At 39.7% G+C, this 17,715-nt stretch overlaps 1 protein-coding gene across 1 annotated transcript in view; it reads right to left on the bottom strand.

The window, feature by feature from the left end:
- LOC149235586 (kinesin-like protein KIN-14N) overlaps positions 1 to 17,715 on the bottom strand; it is a 123,492-nt gene that overhangs the window by 75,902 nt on the left and 29,875 nt on the right. The window contains exons 10-11 of the mRNA XM_089372156.1: positions 3,586 to 3,733; positions 3,372 to 3,481 (exon numbers count right to left, since the gene is read on the bottom strand). Coding sequence (XP_089228282.1) covers positions 3,372 to 3,481; positions 3,586 to 3,733 — 258 coding nt within the window. The remainder of the gene's footprint in view (positions 1 to 3,371; positions 3,482 to 3,585; positions 3,734 to 17,715) is intronic.

Genomic DNA, 17,715 nt, shown 5'->3' with positions numbered 1-17,715 from the left:
TAGCCAGGGCATCAAATCTCAACCTTCTTGGGAACAAATTTGGTTTATCCTAAGCATCCTAGACTCCATATACCCATAGGACAACGCATTGGTCCAATCACTTGGTGATCAAACTTAATGATCATCACATCAATATATTTCCTCCTCTAAGGGGTTCGATTTGCCTAATTAGGCCTAATGATGCCCCCGCTAATAAAACAATGTGCAAAAATAACATTACTTGGTGACAAGCCCACTAAGAAGCTCCATAATACAAAAGTAAGCCTCTCAAGAGGGCAAAATAATAGATACAATAGGTTGAAGCACCATTGAAGAGGCCTAATGGAGTGCAATATGTGCCAAAACGAATGAATGGGCCCCAAACATAGTGATAAATGAGATGGCCCCTTGATATCCAAGCAAAGGACATGTGGTGCCTCCAAGTGACTATGGGGACACAAAAGATCCTCATGGGTCTCCAAATGGATCGAACAAGCCTGCAACCCATTTGTAAGGGTTAGAAGAATGATGCAAGCCCTCCCTTTGTCTCCTATGGTGAGACATCCTCATCTGGGCCATGAATCTGTTGCCAAGTGTGTGGTGCAAGAGTGTAGTTGGTTGGACAAGGTGGTCCAAGTGCATCATCATCGTCAAATAAATGGAACACGAGCAAGCAACAAGTGGAACTGAAACATCCCATGATGTGGCAATCTACTCTCTGTTATGGTGGAGGTTTGTGGCTCTCAACGCTCAACCTACAAATGCCAATATGACACTCTGAGTGGGGCTTGGACCCTGTATAGGGAGACCAAACCCAAGATGAAGACCCACCTACAATCATGTATAAGATCCAATGCGTCCCCTCACCTTCTAGCGCAACCAAACATTAGTGCAATTGAGCAAATGAGCTTACAAATCATGCAGCCTAGTGGACAATTCATAATGGCATGCCCTTCCATAATGGGTTTTTGAACATGCAAGTGTCTCCAAGTTCAAGAAGAAGATTAACCAAGGACCCTATTAGGTGGTTTCAATCTCTAAGGGGAGTGGCATGTCCATGGTACATCCATCAAATGGCAAGTGCCATGTGATATAATGATGGAACGAAGTGGGGAATTAGGGGAAGGCTCCAAGCCACATGCCACAGTACAAGGGTAGTTATGATAAGGGAAGCCTACACTTAGGTGTATGAATGAAGGAGGGAGCAATCGTGGTACATGAGTTACCTCGGCCTTTGTTTTTCTGCCCTTCTTCATATGCCTTTTTCCTTTTATTGATTTTTCTTTTATAATTGCTCAAGGCTTTAGGGGATGAGAGCATGATGTGTACAATATAGTAGTGAATATCCACTTTAGGTGGGGCAGTTCATCGCCCAAGGGTTGGGACAACCATGGGTTCCTTAATGATGCAAGGAGTTGATATGAGGGGCCCTAGGAACCAGGGTGATGGCCATAATGATAGGGGTAGAGCTCATGTTTCGCTTTTGCCCATGTTCTAAATTTGTATGTTTCGACCATCTTTTACATTTTATGGTACATTTTCTGTTGAGAGTGGCCAAATTATGTTTTTTCCTTTCCTTTTAGCTATATCGACCTCCAAGGCATTGTTCCAAACCTGACCCAAAGTGTGGACAAGGGGAGAGAAAGTTAACTCCTTGTGGACCCAATGGACAAATGCATACCTAGATGGGAAATATGATGGAAGGGGTTATAATAAGCAAAAGGGGGTGAGGTATATGGCGTCGAGAAGCAGGACCATGCAACCAAAATTGGAGTTTCTCATGTAGTGCCACCCCTAAAGCTAGTAGCAATTAAAGGAGATCCGCCAGGACTAGGATACAACTTTAATCATCAAATTGGTCAAAGGAGATAGGAGTACAAACAAAGCCCACTCTTTTCGACGAATCCCCCCACTAATCCATGCCCAAAAGTGTCCATGATAAGTAAACAAAAACACACAACTACATAATGAAAAGCCATACCTTCGGAGTTGGAAGGCCCACCTTCAATCATACGAACATAACAGATGGGTGAGGGAGCTTATGGTTGGCTCAAGCAGCAGAAATAGTGGCACGTCAAGTTATCTGGTGGCTACAAGGGGTTGTTGGTTGCCAGCTGAGGACCATCTAGGAGACAAAATTTCTCCCTATGGATATCACCCACAGGTGGTGGGTAACAATGCCCACACAAATCCCAAAGATCTAGAACCCCTACCCAAGAGAACTAGCCAAACCCATGGCCTTTAATGAGAAATAGGCTAGGTACAAGTATTGATCTCAACTAGTTGTTAATCTTGCATAGCCTCAAACACAATGAAGGAGAGACCAAGTTAAAATCGATCTCAAGGCATGGCACGGGGGGCGTTTGGGGAGCAAATCAACATATCTAGAAACACTCTCCAATTTAGAGGTGGGGACTATTTATTTGCATCTAACGAAATGTCATAGGAGTTAGGTCAACATCTTATTGAGCCCTAGCCAAATCAAACTATAAACAACAAGGCCAACAGACCTCTAAAGCATAGCAATAAATGTTTTCATCCCATGTTTTCAACGAACTCAATAATAGCCACAAACATTCTAAGAGGCCTTGATACTAGTAATGGAATCTCATACAGCGGATGATATGCCTTGTCGTCATTCTCATAAAATAATAGTCAACATGCCTTATTACCACATGCTTACAATGGACAAAGTATGGACATGGTGATTAAATTAACTAAATCTAGCAAAATTAATACCTAGTCCTTGCAAGTCATTGATCATGAAATTGTTTTGAAGAAAAATGGCAAAGCTAGTTATTAAGCACTAATATTCTTGTTAACATTCTCATTCTTATTTACCTTTGGATCTTAATTTTAGAGATAAATTGCACTTAAATTTTGGCATTGCATTTTACATTTGTTCTTAAATTTTTTAGCATTTAACTTTGCAAACCTTGAACTATCATACTAGCATAGTCTTGCATACCATTTTGTACTTAGCCTTTTGTCACTTGTGTAATTTGATAAAGTGTATGTAAAGATAATATTACGATATGCATACAATACAATGACTCCTCACAACAAAGAATTCTAGATTAAACATAAGTAGATGATAGAAACATCAATATGATGCTTTGGTTTCTAATTGCTATTCAATAACTTATCCTAATTTGAGGAGCTGAATTATGGCATAATACACTATACATGTCTAAACGTGTCATCATTTATAAATCCACTACCTAACTGAGTTGAGTGATTGATTTTAAACCAAAACTGTCATAGATTATTCTATGATATTGAGAAAGTCGTACATTATAACAAATATGGATTGTAAAATATGACAATCGGATGTGAAACTAAATAAATTTAAAACAAAATAGTCTATGGCAAAAGCAAAAATTCAAGCTCACCTTGTAACCATCCAATGCACTCTGTACAAGTTGAGATATGTCAACAAATACATCTTCCTGTGTAACCTCGGGACCAAATACCTTATCAAATGAGAAGGAATACTTTTGTCCTGAAAATAAAAGTAGCAGAAAATATTAAGTCTGCAAATAATGTTACAAACATACAAATAATAGGAGAAAACTGCAGAGAAGGCATCATAAGCGAAGGAAACACCTTGCTGTGGCTGAATAAGTTCAATAGCACGGCCTTGAAGTTCCATTGAATTTGGATATTCAACCACGGGAATCTCTGAACCAGATTCTCCATCATCTGGAAGCATTGGCCGCACTCTGCAGAACACTCTAATATTCCCTTTAAGTTCCTGTAAGGATATACAGATTATACAAATTCAGTAATCAACTTGTAAGGAAATGTAAATTACACAAGTTCAGTTGTAATATAAAGACAGTCAGATAAGAGTACATTCTGAAGTATTTTGGAACAACATAAACAGATACATGGTAACAGGAAATTAAACCCGCTAAGTGCTTGACTGGGAAAAGAATCAATTTCAAACTAAATACATGCCTCACTGGCAGATTTCGTCAGGGCACATGGTCTAAAAATTTCACAGCACGCAAGTTTAACATTATGTGTACAATCCTTGCACTATAATTCAAATAATGAGAACTTAAAATTAAATATGGGCATAGATCCTAAGGATTTCTGAAAGGGCTCGTGTGTACTGAATTTCAAAACACCAAAGGATAGTTCTATTCAGGGTGATAATATTAACATCACAAATATAGCATGTCCTAGATAGTGTTCACTGCATCATTAGTCACTCAAAGACTAAACTGGGCATCAAATAAACTATATAAATCAACAGGATTTAAGGAAGCTTCATAAAACAGAAAATTGCCTTGAAAATTACAGAAATTGAAAATGCATGATTTTGCAATTTAGAACAGATCTCAGAAATCAAAAGTTCTTTATCACCAACTTCAACTTCACAATTTATTTTAAAGGACAAAGCATAATTCAACATATAACGTTTTAAGTCCAAATTATCACCAAATAGTCATAGACAAACAAAGTTATGAGGTAAGAAAATAGCAAGGAGCAAAGATATATTATGGGCAGGAACAAAATATCTATATCCCCAAAAGGGTTAGATCCAATGGGGAGGAACGAAGAGTTTCTCGTCATTGACTGAGGTTCAAATACCATGAGGGTCCATTATGGCCCCTTAGGGTTTCCATGGTAGTGGTCCAATGTGGTTGCAACAAAGGGAATTATAATAGATGATCATGTGGCCCGTCCACATATAAGTAGATCAAAGCTCACCCACTCATCCTCCTTATGGCCAGCCATTTTAGCCCCAAGGGGTTGTGCACCCAATGGTTGTTGAAAATAGTACCAAGGAAAGTTGTTACTAGGCTTTTATCCCTTTTAGCTTAATGAGCAAATTGAATACTTTTGTCTTTATGACATTTATGAGTTAAATTAATGTCATGGGTGGAAAAAGTACTTAGAAGTGTTGTACCATGTACTTTTTCTAATATTAAAGTCACTTGTACTTTATAAAATGACTTTATGTGTAAAGTATTAAGTGTACTTTTCTAATATTAAAGTGAGAAAAAAAATCACTTTATGAGAAAAAATAGAAAAAGTACATAACTTGAAAAAGGTACTAGGAGACTTTCAAGTGATGTGCCAATGTATGAGATGGGTTATTTGAGAGAACTAATCTCAACCATACATCTTGAGATTTGGAGATTAAATCTCAGCCATTGGATCCTAAGTTTAGGGATTCAATCTTTTCCAAAGAAACAAAACAAGAAAAATAGATCTCATTTTTCACTTCACACTTGAGAGAGAGCATGAGGAGAAGAGACGAAAAGAGAAACTTCATGAAAGAGGAGAGAACTTGCAGCTAGAGAATGGCTCAAATTCCAAGGAGGAGGCAGCCACAGAGCACAAAAATCAAAGAGAAGAGCAGCTACAGCCGGCACAAATTCCAAGGAGTTGCTGCATGAAATTCGAGGAACAAAACAAGCCCAAATTTCAAGGAGAAGGTTGCCGCTGTAAGGCCCAAAATTTGAGGCACAAATTTCGAGACAGCAGATTCAGGAAGTGCGAAAATTAAGGAGGGATCTTGCTGCTGTCTGGCACAATTTTCAAGGCAGAAAAGTCACCTTCATGCACAGAAATCGAGGCTGAGTTTGGGCACGAGTTCCAAGGAGCTGGGCTGTAGAAAAAAGCAGACATTCTGGGCACTAAATTTGCTGAAAATCTGAATTGTTCAGTGGGCACAAATTTCCAGAAATTGCAATTAATGCTACAGCAGAAAAGGGAAATAAGTACAGTGAATTTTTTGTAATTATTTTATAATTTCTCAAGCAATAAAATCGTCCTTGGAGACAGATTTCCCCAAGAGGCTTGTGGGGTTTTTCCGGGGTCAGCTTGACCAAAAATAAGTGTCCCATATGTGTGAATGCTTGCCTAAATTTTGTATTAATTACCCGCTGATAGGAAAGTGAAAAATAGTAGAAGCATTCTTTTAATGTTTACAACAAATGCATACTGAAATTTATATCAGAATTATAAAACATGTGGGTTGGGCCTAAACAAGCACATGCAAACTTGTAAACTAAGCTAAGGGTGCAAATCATAACTTTTCTACAATGGTGAGAAAAGAGAAGTTGCTCATCAATATCCAAAGTTCAAATCACATGAGTGCCCATTATGGCACGTTGAAGTTGCCATGGGGACAATTAAGGTAACCCTAGGGGATTATCTTAAATGAGCTCGTTACTTGTACAAACATAAGTGGATCAAAGCACAACCACTTGTTCTACCTAAGGCAAGCCATTTTTGGGGTTAGACCAAATGGTGAGGAACAAGGAGTTTATCATCATTGACCAAGGATCATTTCCCATGAGGGCCCATTATGGCCCCTTGAGGTTTCCATGGGGGCACTAATAGGGATTATGGTCAAATGCAATTGCACCAAAAGGGATTATATCAAATAATCTCATGAGTCATCCACACGTAAGTGGATCAAATCCCACCCACATGACCTCCTTACGACCAACCATTTTAGCCCAAACAGGTTGGACCCAATGGTGAGGAATGAGAAGTTTCTCATCAATATCCAAAGTTTAATTCACATGAGGGCCCTATTACTCACCCAAGTGGGTAATGCCTAGGAGAAATAAAATTTCTTCATTGGTCAGCCAACCAGCTAGCATCCCTACATAGATAGTTTTGCTTTAAAACTCTCCACTTATGCTCCGACGAGTGATCTCTCCCATCTAGCATAGTTCTTGAAGGAAGACGGGTAGTCTATCAAAAGGTGCACTAACCATTTATGTATTCATGTGCTTTCATTTAATGTTAAGGGAATGTGGATCACAAGTTGAGTTAGATGATCTATTGCTTTTGATTGTATCCTTGTTCGTGCACTTCCCCTGCAACATTATCTTTTTCCCCTAATCCAATGTGACCTTCCCTATGGCCTTTTCTTTCCACTGTTTATAAGGGACACAAATAAGAGGCACTAATTAATAAAGCAATCCCAAGGTACTCCATACTTGTCACGCTCCAGCAGTCCTTTTATCCACTTCTATTCTTTGGGTTAATCATTATTTGTAACGAGTATTGGCACCTTTTATCTACATCTTTGAGTTAGGGCCCAAAAATTTTGCCCAGAGAGGTTGATGCAACGAAAAAAAGGATAAAAGCATAAATAGCCACAAATGAATGAAAATAGAAAAATGCAAAATATGGTTGCGACTAATAATAAGCATGAGGGAAAAAGACTAGCCTAAGCTCTAATGCCCTCATTAGCCATCCCCTAGTTCCTAAGAATGTCATGTTCTTTCTAATCAAACGAACTCTTAGATTTTCCAACCTTGATGAGCAATAAAATACTACATTTTTAAGGGGTGTTGAACAAACATTATGCAAGATGATCACCCAAGCTATGCAAGAAAGAAAAGAAAAAACATTGAAGAAAAGGTGCACCATAGGAGTGGAAAAAACAAGACGAGGAAATAAGTAACTAAGGCCTTCATAATGTTACTATTGTCATCATTACACTAGGGACGTTAAATCTCTGTTAACTAGAACGAGGGCAATGACATCTTCCTTAAAGTATTTCTCATTCCATGTACACATTTATCACATTTCACCTATGGATTGATGAGGCTACCTTGGAACTACCCTTCCCCTTGGGGCTAGAAGCACCTAATAGGGGTAACTGTATAATCATTCCTCACACAAGCTTGGTAACGAGCTTACAAATCATTAGCTAGAAAGACATTTGAAGGCAAGGCATGTGTGAAGTAATTTTTTGTACCCCTAGCATTGAATATGGTCCACGATGATACGTTAATGGTTTCACTACCTAATGATGTTGATCTCACTTGATCTTGCAGGTTTGTTTCCTGTGGTTTCTCACAAATGTTTTAAATATTGCTTGAGGTATGGCTTGGCTCTTTTGTAGCACAATTAAGGAGGACATCTAGCCTAGCATGAGAGAACTTGTGAGCTTGCATTCCTAGCATTGCCCACGCGCCCCCTCCCCGCCCACCACCACCAAGAGGTGAGTGTTGGCATTGAGGAGCCTGCACATGGATGTCTGGCCTCTTCCACACCACCATATGCAGAAAAGCTAAGCCAAGAAACCAATTCATTGGCAAGAAGAGATCATGTGGCCCAAAGTACATAGGACATCCGTAGGCTGACTTATACCTACTTGATGGATATTGCCTTGTTCCAAAGCCCAAATGGGTTTGGTGATCACTTGAGCTAAGTGTAGAAAAAATAGAGATTTTTCAAACAATCGCTATTATTTTTACAAAACAATAAATCACCGCTTACAAATCGTGGATTTTTCCAATTTATCACAGCGTAACAGGAAAAAATTATAGGTTGACATGAAGGGCGAATTAAAGAGCCTGATTTGTTTGTTTTCTCACTCATTTTTTTCTAATTTGTTGTAGAAGGGAGGATAAAGGTTTATGGGTATCCTTCTTGATTGTATAGGAATCTAAGTAGTCATCATCAATCCAAAATTGTGTTGAAGTTTCCATTGACATGTATGTATCTAAACCCCACTATCCTAATGTTTATTTTTCCATAGATTTTTGCTTAATTGCTTGGTTATTTGCTTGCCTATATTTTGCCTCTATTTCTTAATATTTTGCCATGATTTCCATGCCCATAAAGCAATGCAAGGGTTTTTTTTATTTTTTTTTGGAAATGGAACAACCAACTTGAAGCAATTTGTTTTCCACCCTCCTATTGCCATTTTTAGTTGTTGATGATCTAATATTATTTTCTAAAATATTTGATAATTGATTTATTAAATCAATAGACTGTTGTTTTTCTAGTGGGTGTTTAATGTCATTTTTCTTGTGTTTGTTGTGCCTTAGGTTTGAATTTTGCAGTTGTCCACTTCCATTGCAAATATGTGAAAGGCTTTGGACACATTTTGCCGATATTGGGAACTTGTAAGTGATAGCCGACGAAAACTACATTGCAAATTATGTGGCTAATACATGACAGGAGGGGTTTTGGGGTTGAAATTCCATCTAGCTAAAATCCCTAGCAGAGAAGTTGTGATTTGTAAAGAATCTCGCCCAAAGATTATGAGAGTTGCACATGATGCAATTAATGCAAATGAAATAAAGAAAGCAGAGGCAGCTGCAAATAAGATCGAACCAGCAATTAGAGCTTCAGGGTTATATACCACTAAGGTTAGTAGGAGGGGCTCCACAGCTACACCTGTCAAGAGGTCCTCATCTTTTTTGCACTCCACAAACCATAGCAGGAGCACAAGCTTCCATCAAATTAGTGATTAAAAAAAAAGTAAGAAGCAAGAAGCAAAAAGGGTTATGGGGAGGTGTCTTTTTTTGAGTGACTTACCTCTCAGCATCACAAAAAAAATCCATTTTGGCAGTGGACGTGTGATGCCATTGTCGTTGTTGGCACAAGGTATAAAAGTGCTACATATGACGAATTGTGGGGCCAATTGTTAAATTTGGCAACTAGGGCCAAACTCCATGTGAGTCATCTTATTTATGGTAGCTGATAGTTTTCTTGGATCCTTCTCATCGAGAGGTGTAGGATTGATCTAAAGATCATCCAATTCCAATAAGTATTCATGGAGATATAAATTTATTTGTGTTATTGGACAAATCATCAAGGTCGGCCAGCAACCAAATAAACCCCACAAGTGTTCAACGTTTTAGTATAAAAGAAGATGACTTGAGAGTCATTTCTTACTCTCACTTCACTCATGATCTCTCTCCACTTGTTTTGGGTTTGGTGGCTAGAGAGATCTAGAGGGAGAAGCCCTAGACACTGAACCTAAGATGCCCTAGCCACAGTCTTATGAGGAGATCATCTTGTAGGTAAGAGGAGATCTATACACTGCCATAGAGGAGACTAATTCACTACCCTAATGAGATCTAGATGCAGTCATGGAGGATCATGGAAGAGTCTTATATGCAGCCCTAATCACAGTCATGCAAGAAGACAATCTGGCCACAGTCAAGAAAGGGTTCTATACGCAGCAAATCAAGGTGCCCTAGACGCAGTTGAAGGGAGGAACACCTAGCCGCAATTGAAGGGGATCTAGTCATGCCCTAGCCGCAGCAAAAGAAGGTCTAATGCAGCCATATATTTGCAGTTGAAGAAAGGCTCCTATACGCTGTATAGAGGAGGCCTATCCAAGATCTCAAGAAGACCTAGCCGTTGTCATATCAAGCCCTAGCCGCAGCTCTAAAGCTAGTCCTAGCCGCAGATCAGAGGAGACCTATATGCTGTCATAAGGAGGCTAAAGAAGAGTTCTGGCCGCAGTTATATAGAGGCTCATATTCCGCAATTAAGGAAGGCCTAAATCCACAGACAAAAGGGAACTCTATCTGCTGTCATGAATGCCCTTATTCACAGTTATGGAGAAGCCATATCCGCAGCAAAGGGAGGACTGATCAACAGTGGAATATAAGCTCTATATACAGTTTGAGTGGCAGCCCCAATCCGGATGCAAGCATGAAGAATCATGAACAACAACAGCATGTTAAAGCATGGACAGCAGCAAGTACACTAGGACAGCAGTAAGCATGGTGCAACAATGGCACTATGTACAGCAGTGCTAAACACTGGGACAGCAACAGCATGAGGTCCAGCATTGTGATGATGGCTGCAGCATGGTGCAGCACGGTGAGGTGCAGCGTGATGACGAGATGCAGCGCAATGATAGGTGAAGAAGTCACCTTAGAGAATCAGTTGAAGCAGCATGTCTTCAACTGATCTCATGTATCATCTTCTTAGAGACGATCTATGCTCTCATCTAGATAAGTCAAAGTGTTGACTTCAGTTGTAAATGTACTCTCTCTCTCTCTCTCTCTCTCTCTCTCTCTCTGTTGAACCATTGAAGAACATATAAGAAGAATTGATCAAGGGTTTCCCCACATTGGGGTTTGTCCCTGGCCAACACCAAATTTTGTGTCCTCTTGTCTTGGCTTGTCTTCTGTGATTTATGTTTATGTTCTATCTACAGTTTACTTTAATGTTGTGATTGCTAATCTGGAAAAGATATTGAGATAACTATGAAAATTGAAATAAATTGCTCTAAGCATAGAACATACCTAAACTTAACACCAATGCTTCAAGTGGAAAAGAAGGACATGAACTCTAGATTGGCAAGTTGAAGAAGTCATGGGAGGTCACTAGATGCACAGTCATGTCTGAGGGTTGGACAAATAGCAATGATAGGACCCTTCTAAATTTCTTAGTACATTGCCCCAAGGGTGAAGCATGCATCTGCACATGTAAAAGATGCAGCGTTTCTATGTGAGTTGTTGGATGGGTTCCTCTAGGAGATCAGTTTGCCCAATGTGGTGCAAATCATACCCAACGTTATCGAAAATAAATCGGTGGTCAAACTAGAAAACCCTCTGAACTGAAAACCAATTGAAACTAGACAGAGTCTCAAAAAAATAGACCAAAAAACTCATCAACCAAAAACCACATAAAATATTAAAATTTTAAATAAAAACATATATATTCATATGCATCCATATGAATCCAAGCCATTTATACACAAATAAGCAAAACCTCTCATTTAAGAGCGCACATAATGATCCAAAATGGATCTTGGATAGACTTCTAAGTCTAAGTGTTCCTCACAGAGGAAATTGAAAGTCCAAGGATGCTCTTGGAAATAGTCTCATTGCGTAGATCTTTTCATTCTGAATCTACTGCAATTTGAATGGGCTAAAATGGACTTCGGATGAAGAAGTTATCGCAAAAATAAATTTGTCGTTGTCCTTTGAAAAGGAGGCAAATTCTTATATAAATGGGACTTAAGGGAAAATGTGTTTTTAAACATAAAAACCCTTAGAATCCATCGCATCGCATTATTTTATCGCATCGCAATAAACTAAGGCTGAAGGACTCAAAATAGGCACAAAGGCCTTTAGCGGACCTGACGGATTTATAAATCAAACAAGTGAACCTTTTGAGTTCTGAAAGGAAGGAAGTAAATGGTATTTCAGGCAGGCTTCAAGACGGGCTCCGCCCAAATCCATACATTGACTGACGCGTGGCACGGCAGAGGAGAGAGAAAACCGCTTTTTTGGGCAGTTAATCCCCGTGTAAGTTACGCGCCTGAAATGGACTATCAGCCGTCGGATTAGAGGTCACGGATCAACGATCAAGATCTGATCAGCGGATCGGCAATCAGCATGACCAAAGGGAAGACCCCCGAGGTCGTTGCGACAGCGATATGCAATATGCCGATGTTCTAATGGGCCGATCGGCGATATCAACGATCGGCGAACCCCCGATACCAAGGCCAATGCACATTGCGATTGCGACTTGCGATATGCCAATAAAAAGGCAGACCCAATAAGAATTATGGACGCGATTTCATAAGTTTTGAAATCCGGATTTTCGGATTTTCTATGTATTATCCGAGTATTGGGTTTTTTTGGCCATTACGCCATGTGATAGCGATAAGCGATATTTGGACGGACCCGATAGGTTTATAGGGTCGATTCCATAATATTTGAAGTCCGGGCTAAAGGCCCATGATGTGTTTTGCATGTGTTTCTTGTCTATTTCCCTTACTTGGCTATTTCGGCTAGAGGAAGGCAAAATGATCGGGTTTCCCACACCGACAGTTCCTTTCCATTGTAAACGAATTCTTGTGGTGAACAGTCAGGTTTTTCATGATGGAGGATTGTAACCAACGTGTTACAAATGCACAAAGTGCACAATTGCAGAGCAAGAGCTGGAGGACTGAAAAAAGGTCAGTAGAAGGTTGTCGAGAGTCGCTTGGAGGTCAAGCGAACTACAGAGACACGCAGAGGCCAAGAGAAGCTCAAAGAGAGCCAAAGCCAAAGAGCTCATAGCAGACATCTAAGAGCCATGGAGCTGTAATGAAGCTGCAGAACAGCAAAGGTTCGAAATAATCAAGTTGTTGCTAGTGTTCAGAGTGTGCTGAAGATAGAAGAAGGCTTCCAGAGATAGTGAGAGAATTCTATGGGAGTTGGTGCAAGCTAGAGCAAGATCTCTCAGAGCGCTAATTGAAGGAGTCAAGTCCAGAGAAGACTAGATCTGTTTGCAGAGTGAGGACAACCAGCGGGATAAGATGGTATTCTAAACCCATAGGTTCAGTTGTAAACCAATGGAGGTGAGCGTGGAGGTTGTAAAAGAATTTATGCCATAATCCCAGAGAGTCTAGTTGAGTTGACTAGAGCTCAAGGAGACGTAGCCCAAGAGTTTTGGGTGAACTCCATATTATATTGTTGTTATGTGTGATTGCTTATTGCTGCATTGTATTTGTTGCTTTATTTAGTGTTATATGCATTTCATATCAGTTTAAGCAAATGAACATAAGCCCTTGAACAGTCTAAAGGCAAACACAAGTATACACCTATTTTCAAGCACTTTTTAATTCCGCAAATGGTTAATCATAAGGTCTTGGGAATATATAAGCTTTGGATGTGGGAGAGGTTCTTGTAAGCTTGACAAGAAGCTTTTAGTGCCCCATTTTCAGATCACATAACCAAACTAACATGTAAGAGTGCACATAACCAAAATAGCATCAAGTGCAATCCATCTCTAAACCGAAAATACATCAACAAACAGGCTCTAGATGGTTTTAACATCCAAAAAAATTATGCTACAACAAATACCTACATATCATCAAAATCATTACTTATATTGAGATCTTCTTCATCAATATCACTCTCTAAGCATTAAAATAAGATAGAAAAACATATCATGTCAAGTCAAGATTTTGTTTGACTGATGGGTAGATTTTTAGTAGGGTCATGTTAGAGGAGTTCAACAACAAATTCCACTAACCCCAAGGTACATAAAGGGCTTGGTGCTCTTGATTAAATATTAGTTCCATAGCCTTGTACATGACAAATTCCAATGGAAAAGTTGCAATCCCTCCAATCCTAAAATCCTAAAAAGTTGTTAAGTTTGTTGGATTTTGAGCGAGATCTAATAGTTTACATTATCAATATGAAATCCAATGAGATCGGAACCACTCTCAAATGAGTCATGTCATGATAAGAATCTCACTTTTACTTTAAGAATTTAACATTACCATGAATTGCATAGAAATACTAGGGCCATAGGCTTGAATATTATATTGCCCCACTCAAAAATTCTTGTTTTTTTAAACAAATTGTGTTTGGAATATCTTTGGTCAAATTGTATGAAACCAACCAATTTTGTACAAAACTGGCCAGTTCAGTGAAAAAGGTTGGCTCAGTAACCAATCGGCTAGTTCCATTACAAAACTAGCCAATTGAATATCGAACCAGCGATTTTCGATTCCAAACTCAAAACCCGACCAGCTTGATCCCCATACCGAACGGACCGACCAATTCCACTAGTTTTGATTTAGTTCTGATAACACTAATCATAATTGATAATGCAACTAATTATGTGGTTACTGGTAGGATGCTTATGGACAAGCAGTATTCAATAGCTTGAACTCTAGACCCTACACAATGTATTGATTTGATGCTTGAGTGTGAAAATTTCAATCTATCACAACAGCTAGAAATTATTTTCCTAATTGTTAATTCATTTAACAATTTATTTGCAATTTTCTACGGCAAATACCAAATAATTGACATTGTGATTTTTATAAACAAATACTGCAGAAGAAATAGCGTTGAAAAGTGAGAAAATCTAGCAAACACACATAAAAATGACACCGTTATTTTTGGACAAATGTCCCCGGAAAAAACCCAACTTGGTAAAACCAGTGCAGCAGGTGAGGGTTTTATTATTATGTAGCAATAAATTTTGAGTACAATTTTTGGATGACCAACTAGCAATCCAAACAGCAAGAAAAACTGGCCAGGATTATTTAAGGGAATTCCCCTTCTTCCACAAGCGACCTCGGCACAACTTCCCTTCAGAAAATTCATCCTGTTGGAACCTCTACGCAGTGATTGCACAGACCCTTCGACTTCTAAGCCTGGAACTGCTTCTGATGAAGTCATTTTTCTTGTCTCTGCTGAGGAAATTGATTCTCCATCCCTCTCGAAGACTTTCCCGGCCTCTGGAAGTTGAATCGATTTTTCCTCCATCCAAATCGAATTGTTTTTCTGAAGCAATTGTGCAATCCTCTACATTGCCTCACAGAGAGTAACTCGGCCTCCTTGTTGGTGCCTCTCCGGATCTAGAAAAGCTTCCTTCAGATCACTGTCTATGCCCCTCACTATCTCTACTTCAACCTCTGGTTCTCCTGAAGCTGTTGCTGCTCTCTGGAAATCGATCTGCCAAGGAAATCGAATTATTGGCGTTCTCAAGTGTGTTCTCCAAGTGCCCATCAACTTCCTCTTATAATCCAATGTTGAAGCACCAACAGCCAAGATTAAAACTTAATCGATGGCTAGGATCATCTTGGAATCGATCTGAGTGAGTTTCTAGATGATTCTCACTTTGACTTAATTAATACTAATTAATTAACCAGTTTTCCTAAGTTTAGATTTAGGAAACATCAAAAAGATTGGTTAATAGTCTAATTAAGTAACTTTTAGGTGGAATTTAGAAAAATGGTTTTTGGGTCTTAGAGATCTGATATATTCTAGCCTCTCCACCAAATTTCATGGCTAGAACACATCTGATGCTACAAAAACTAACACTCCCTCTTAGCGAGGAATGTCTTCTACTTCTGCACATCCTGTCACAACACTATGTCTCTATTTCATCTCATGTCATGCTGATGTTGTATTTGTGTTGCTGTTGACACTACCATACTGCTCCCAACACTGCATCTGCACTGTAACTCCCTCTCGTTCGTTGTTGTTGCAACTGCAACATCTGCAACTGAAAAGTATCCAAAATACTAAATCAAATGTGTTCAGTATGATGCATTTGTCTCCCAAATCTCTGACTTCTACTAGCATCTGCACTGTCACTGAAGAATTTGAGTTGTTGCCAACTCTGCATGGAACCACCTGCTCTATTGTCAACACTGCGCTGCGCTCCTGCATCTGACTACTACTAGTCTGCAACTATCACTCTGACACTGATTGCATCAACTGCCACTGATCCATCCTGCTACTGAATATTGTGGGCCCCTGTAGCAAGGTATTGATCCATGAGGTGGACTCCTCAAGGACCCTACCCAATCTCTGTAGTTCTCTGGGACTACAATACCAAATCTCCCCACCTCACTCCTGGAGGTATATCTACAAACATTGTGAAGTCTTCCTCCAACCTGGAGGACAACCTATCAATCTCTGCAGAAGCTGCCTGTTGGTCTTGCTTCTCCGACTTGTCCTTATTCTTGAGAGGACACTGTGTCTCGTGGTGACCAAGCTCACCATACCTGAAGCACTTGACCTTTGACATGTCCTTCTTCTTTCTTCTCTATTCCCCATGCCCCTGACTGGGACCCTTTGATGCGAGGACCACATTCTCCTCCTCCTTCACCACCTGTGTTCCGCTCCACAGATGGAACTCTTTAACAAAGCTTGCCTCAGCCCCTCATGTTGCAAGTTTGATCACATCATATCCCATTCTAATAGTTTGTCTCTGCCCAATATGCTTTGGACAAATACTTGTCACTCCTCAGAGACACTATTCAGTGCCAAACTTACTAGCTTTGTTGGTTGAGGCGATGCACCAACAACTGCAAGTTGTGTTCTCAGACCTCTTGAATTCTGGTGAGGAAGGGATCTATGCCTTCCACTTTCTGCGTCCTGATTCATCTCAGCTTCTCCTCCAGGAACATCTTTCGCTGCTCAGAAGTGCCTTGATATAGTGTGGCGAGAGCATCCCACATCTCTTTGGCAGTATCCTTGCCAGCTATGTGTGAGACGATATGGTCCCAGATTCCATGCAGGATCAACTGCTTCGCCTTTGCCATATCCTTCTTGTATTCCTTCAGCTAATCCGCATCCTGGGGAACTGCCACAACACTATCTATGTGGAGCTTCAGGCCATATTCATCTAACAGGAAGGACATTCGGGCCTTCTAGATGACATAGTTGGAGGAACCCTCCAACCTATCTTGATCTCTTAGCCCAACTGTGGTCATCTCTAATCAAGTCGAAAACTCCCTCTTTCCCAGTGCTCAACTGCTACTCGCACTCCCTTCTAGAATGTGTGGTTCTACAATCTGCAATTTCTTATCTGCAACTGGAAATTCAAACTTCTGAGACTCGAAATTCCCTGAGGGAAATTTTCCATCTGTTGTGTGTGCTTCTGCTTTTGCAACTTGCAGCAAAACCCTCTATGTCCAACCAGGAATTTGCTCAGCGAAAAGCTGAGTTGTTGCTCCCTCTACCTGCTGGAATCACTGATATGGGAAATTCGAACTTTTTTGCCTCCTGCACTGAACAAACTTCCCCAAGCAACTCGGCCTGCTTGGCAATGAACCGCGTTGCCTCAAGAATTTTGGCCTGCTACTCCTTCAGAGCAAAGAAATTCTTCCCTTCGCTTCTAAGCTTCCAACTGATGACTTATGCTATGATACTGTGTGAAAATTTCAATCTATCACAACAACTAGAAATTGCTTTCCTAATTGTTTATTTATTTAACAATTTATTTGCAGTTCACTATGGAAAATACCAAATAATTCACAATGTTATTTTCACAAACAAACATTGCAAAAAAAATAGCATTGAAAACTAAGAAAATCTAGCACACACAAACAGAAAAATGACACCGTTATTTTTGGACAAATGTCCCCTAAAAAGCCCAACTTGGGAAAACCAGTGTAGTAGATGAGGGTTTTATTATTATGCAGCAGTAAATTCTAAGTAATCTATGGATGACCAACTGGCAATCCAAACAGCAAGAGAAAACTAG

The sequence above is a fragment of the Pinus tabuliformis genome, chromosome 8 (genome assembly GCF_031772625.1).
Source record: "Pinus tabuliformis cultivar Carrire ecotype Pingquan chromosome 8, CPIR1, whole genome shotgun sequence".
In the NCBI taxonomy this organism is placed as follows: domain Eukaryota; kingdom Viridiplantae; phylum Streptophyta; class Pinopsida; order Pinales; family Pinaceae; genus Pinus; species Pinus tabuliformis.
The sequence above is the reverse complement of the archived record's forward strand: the minus strand, read 5'-3'. Positions and strand labels throughout refer to the sequence as shown.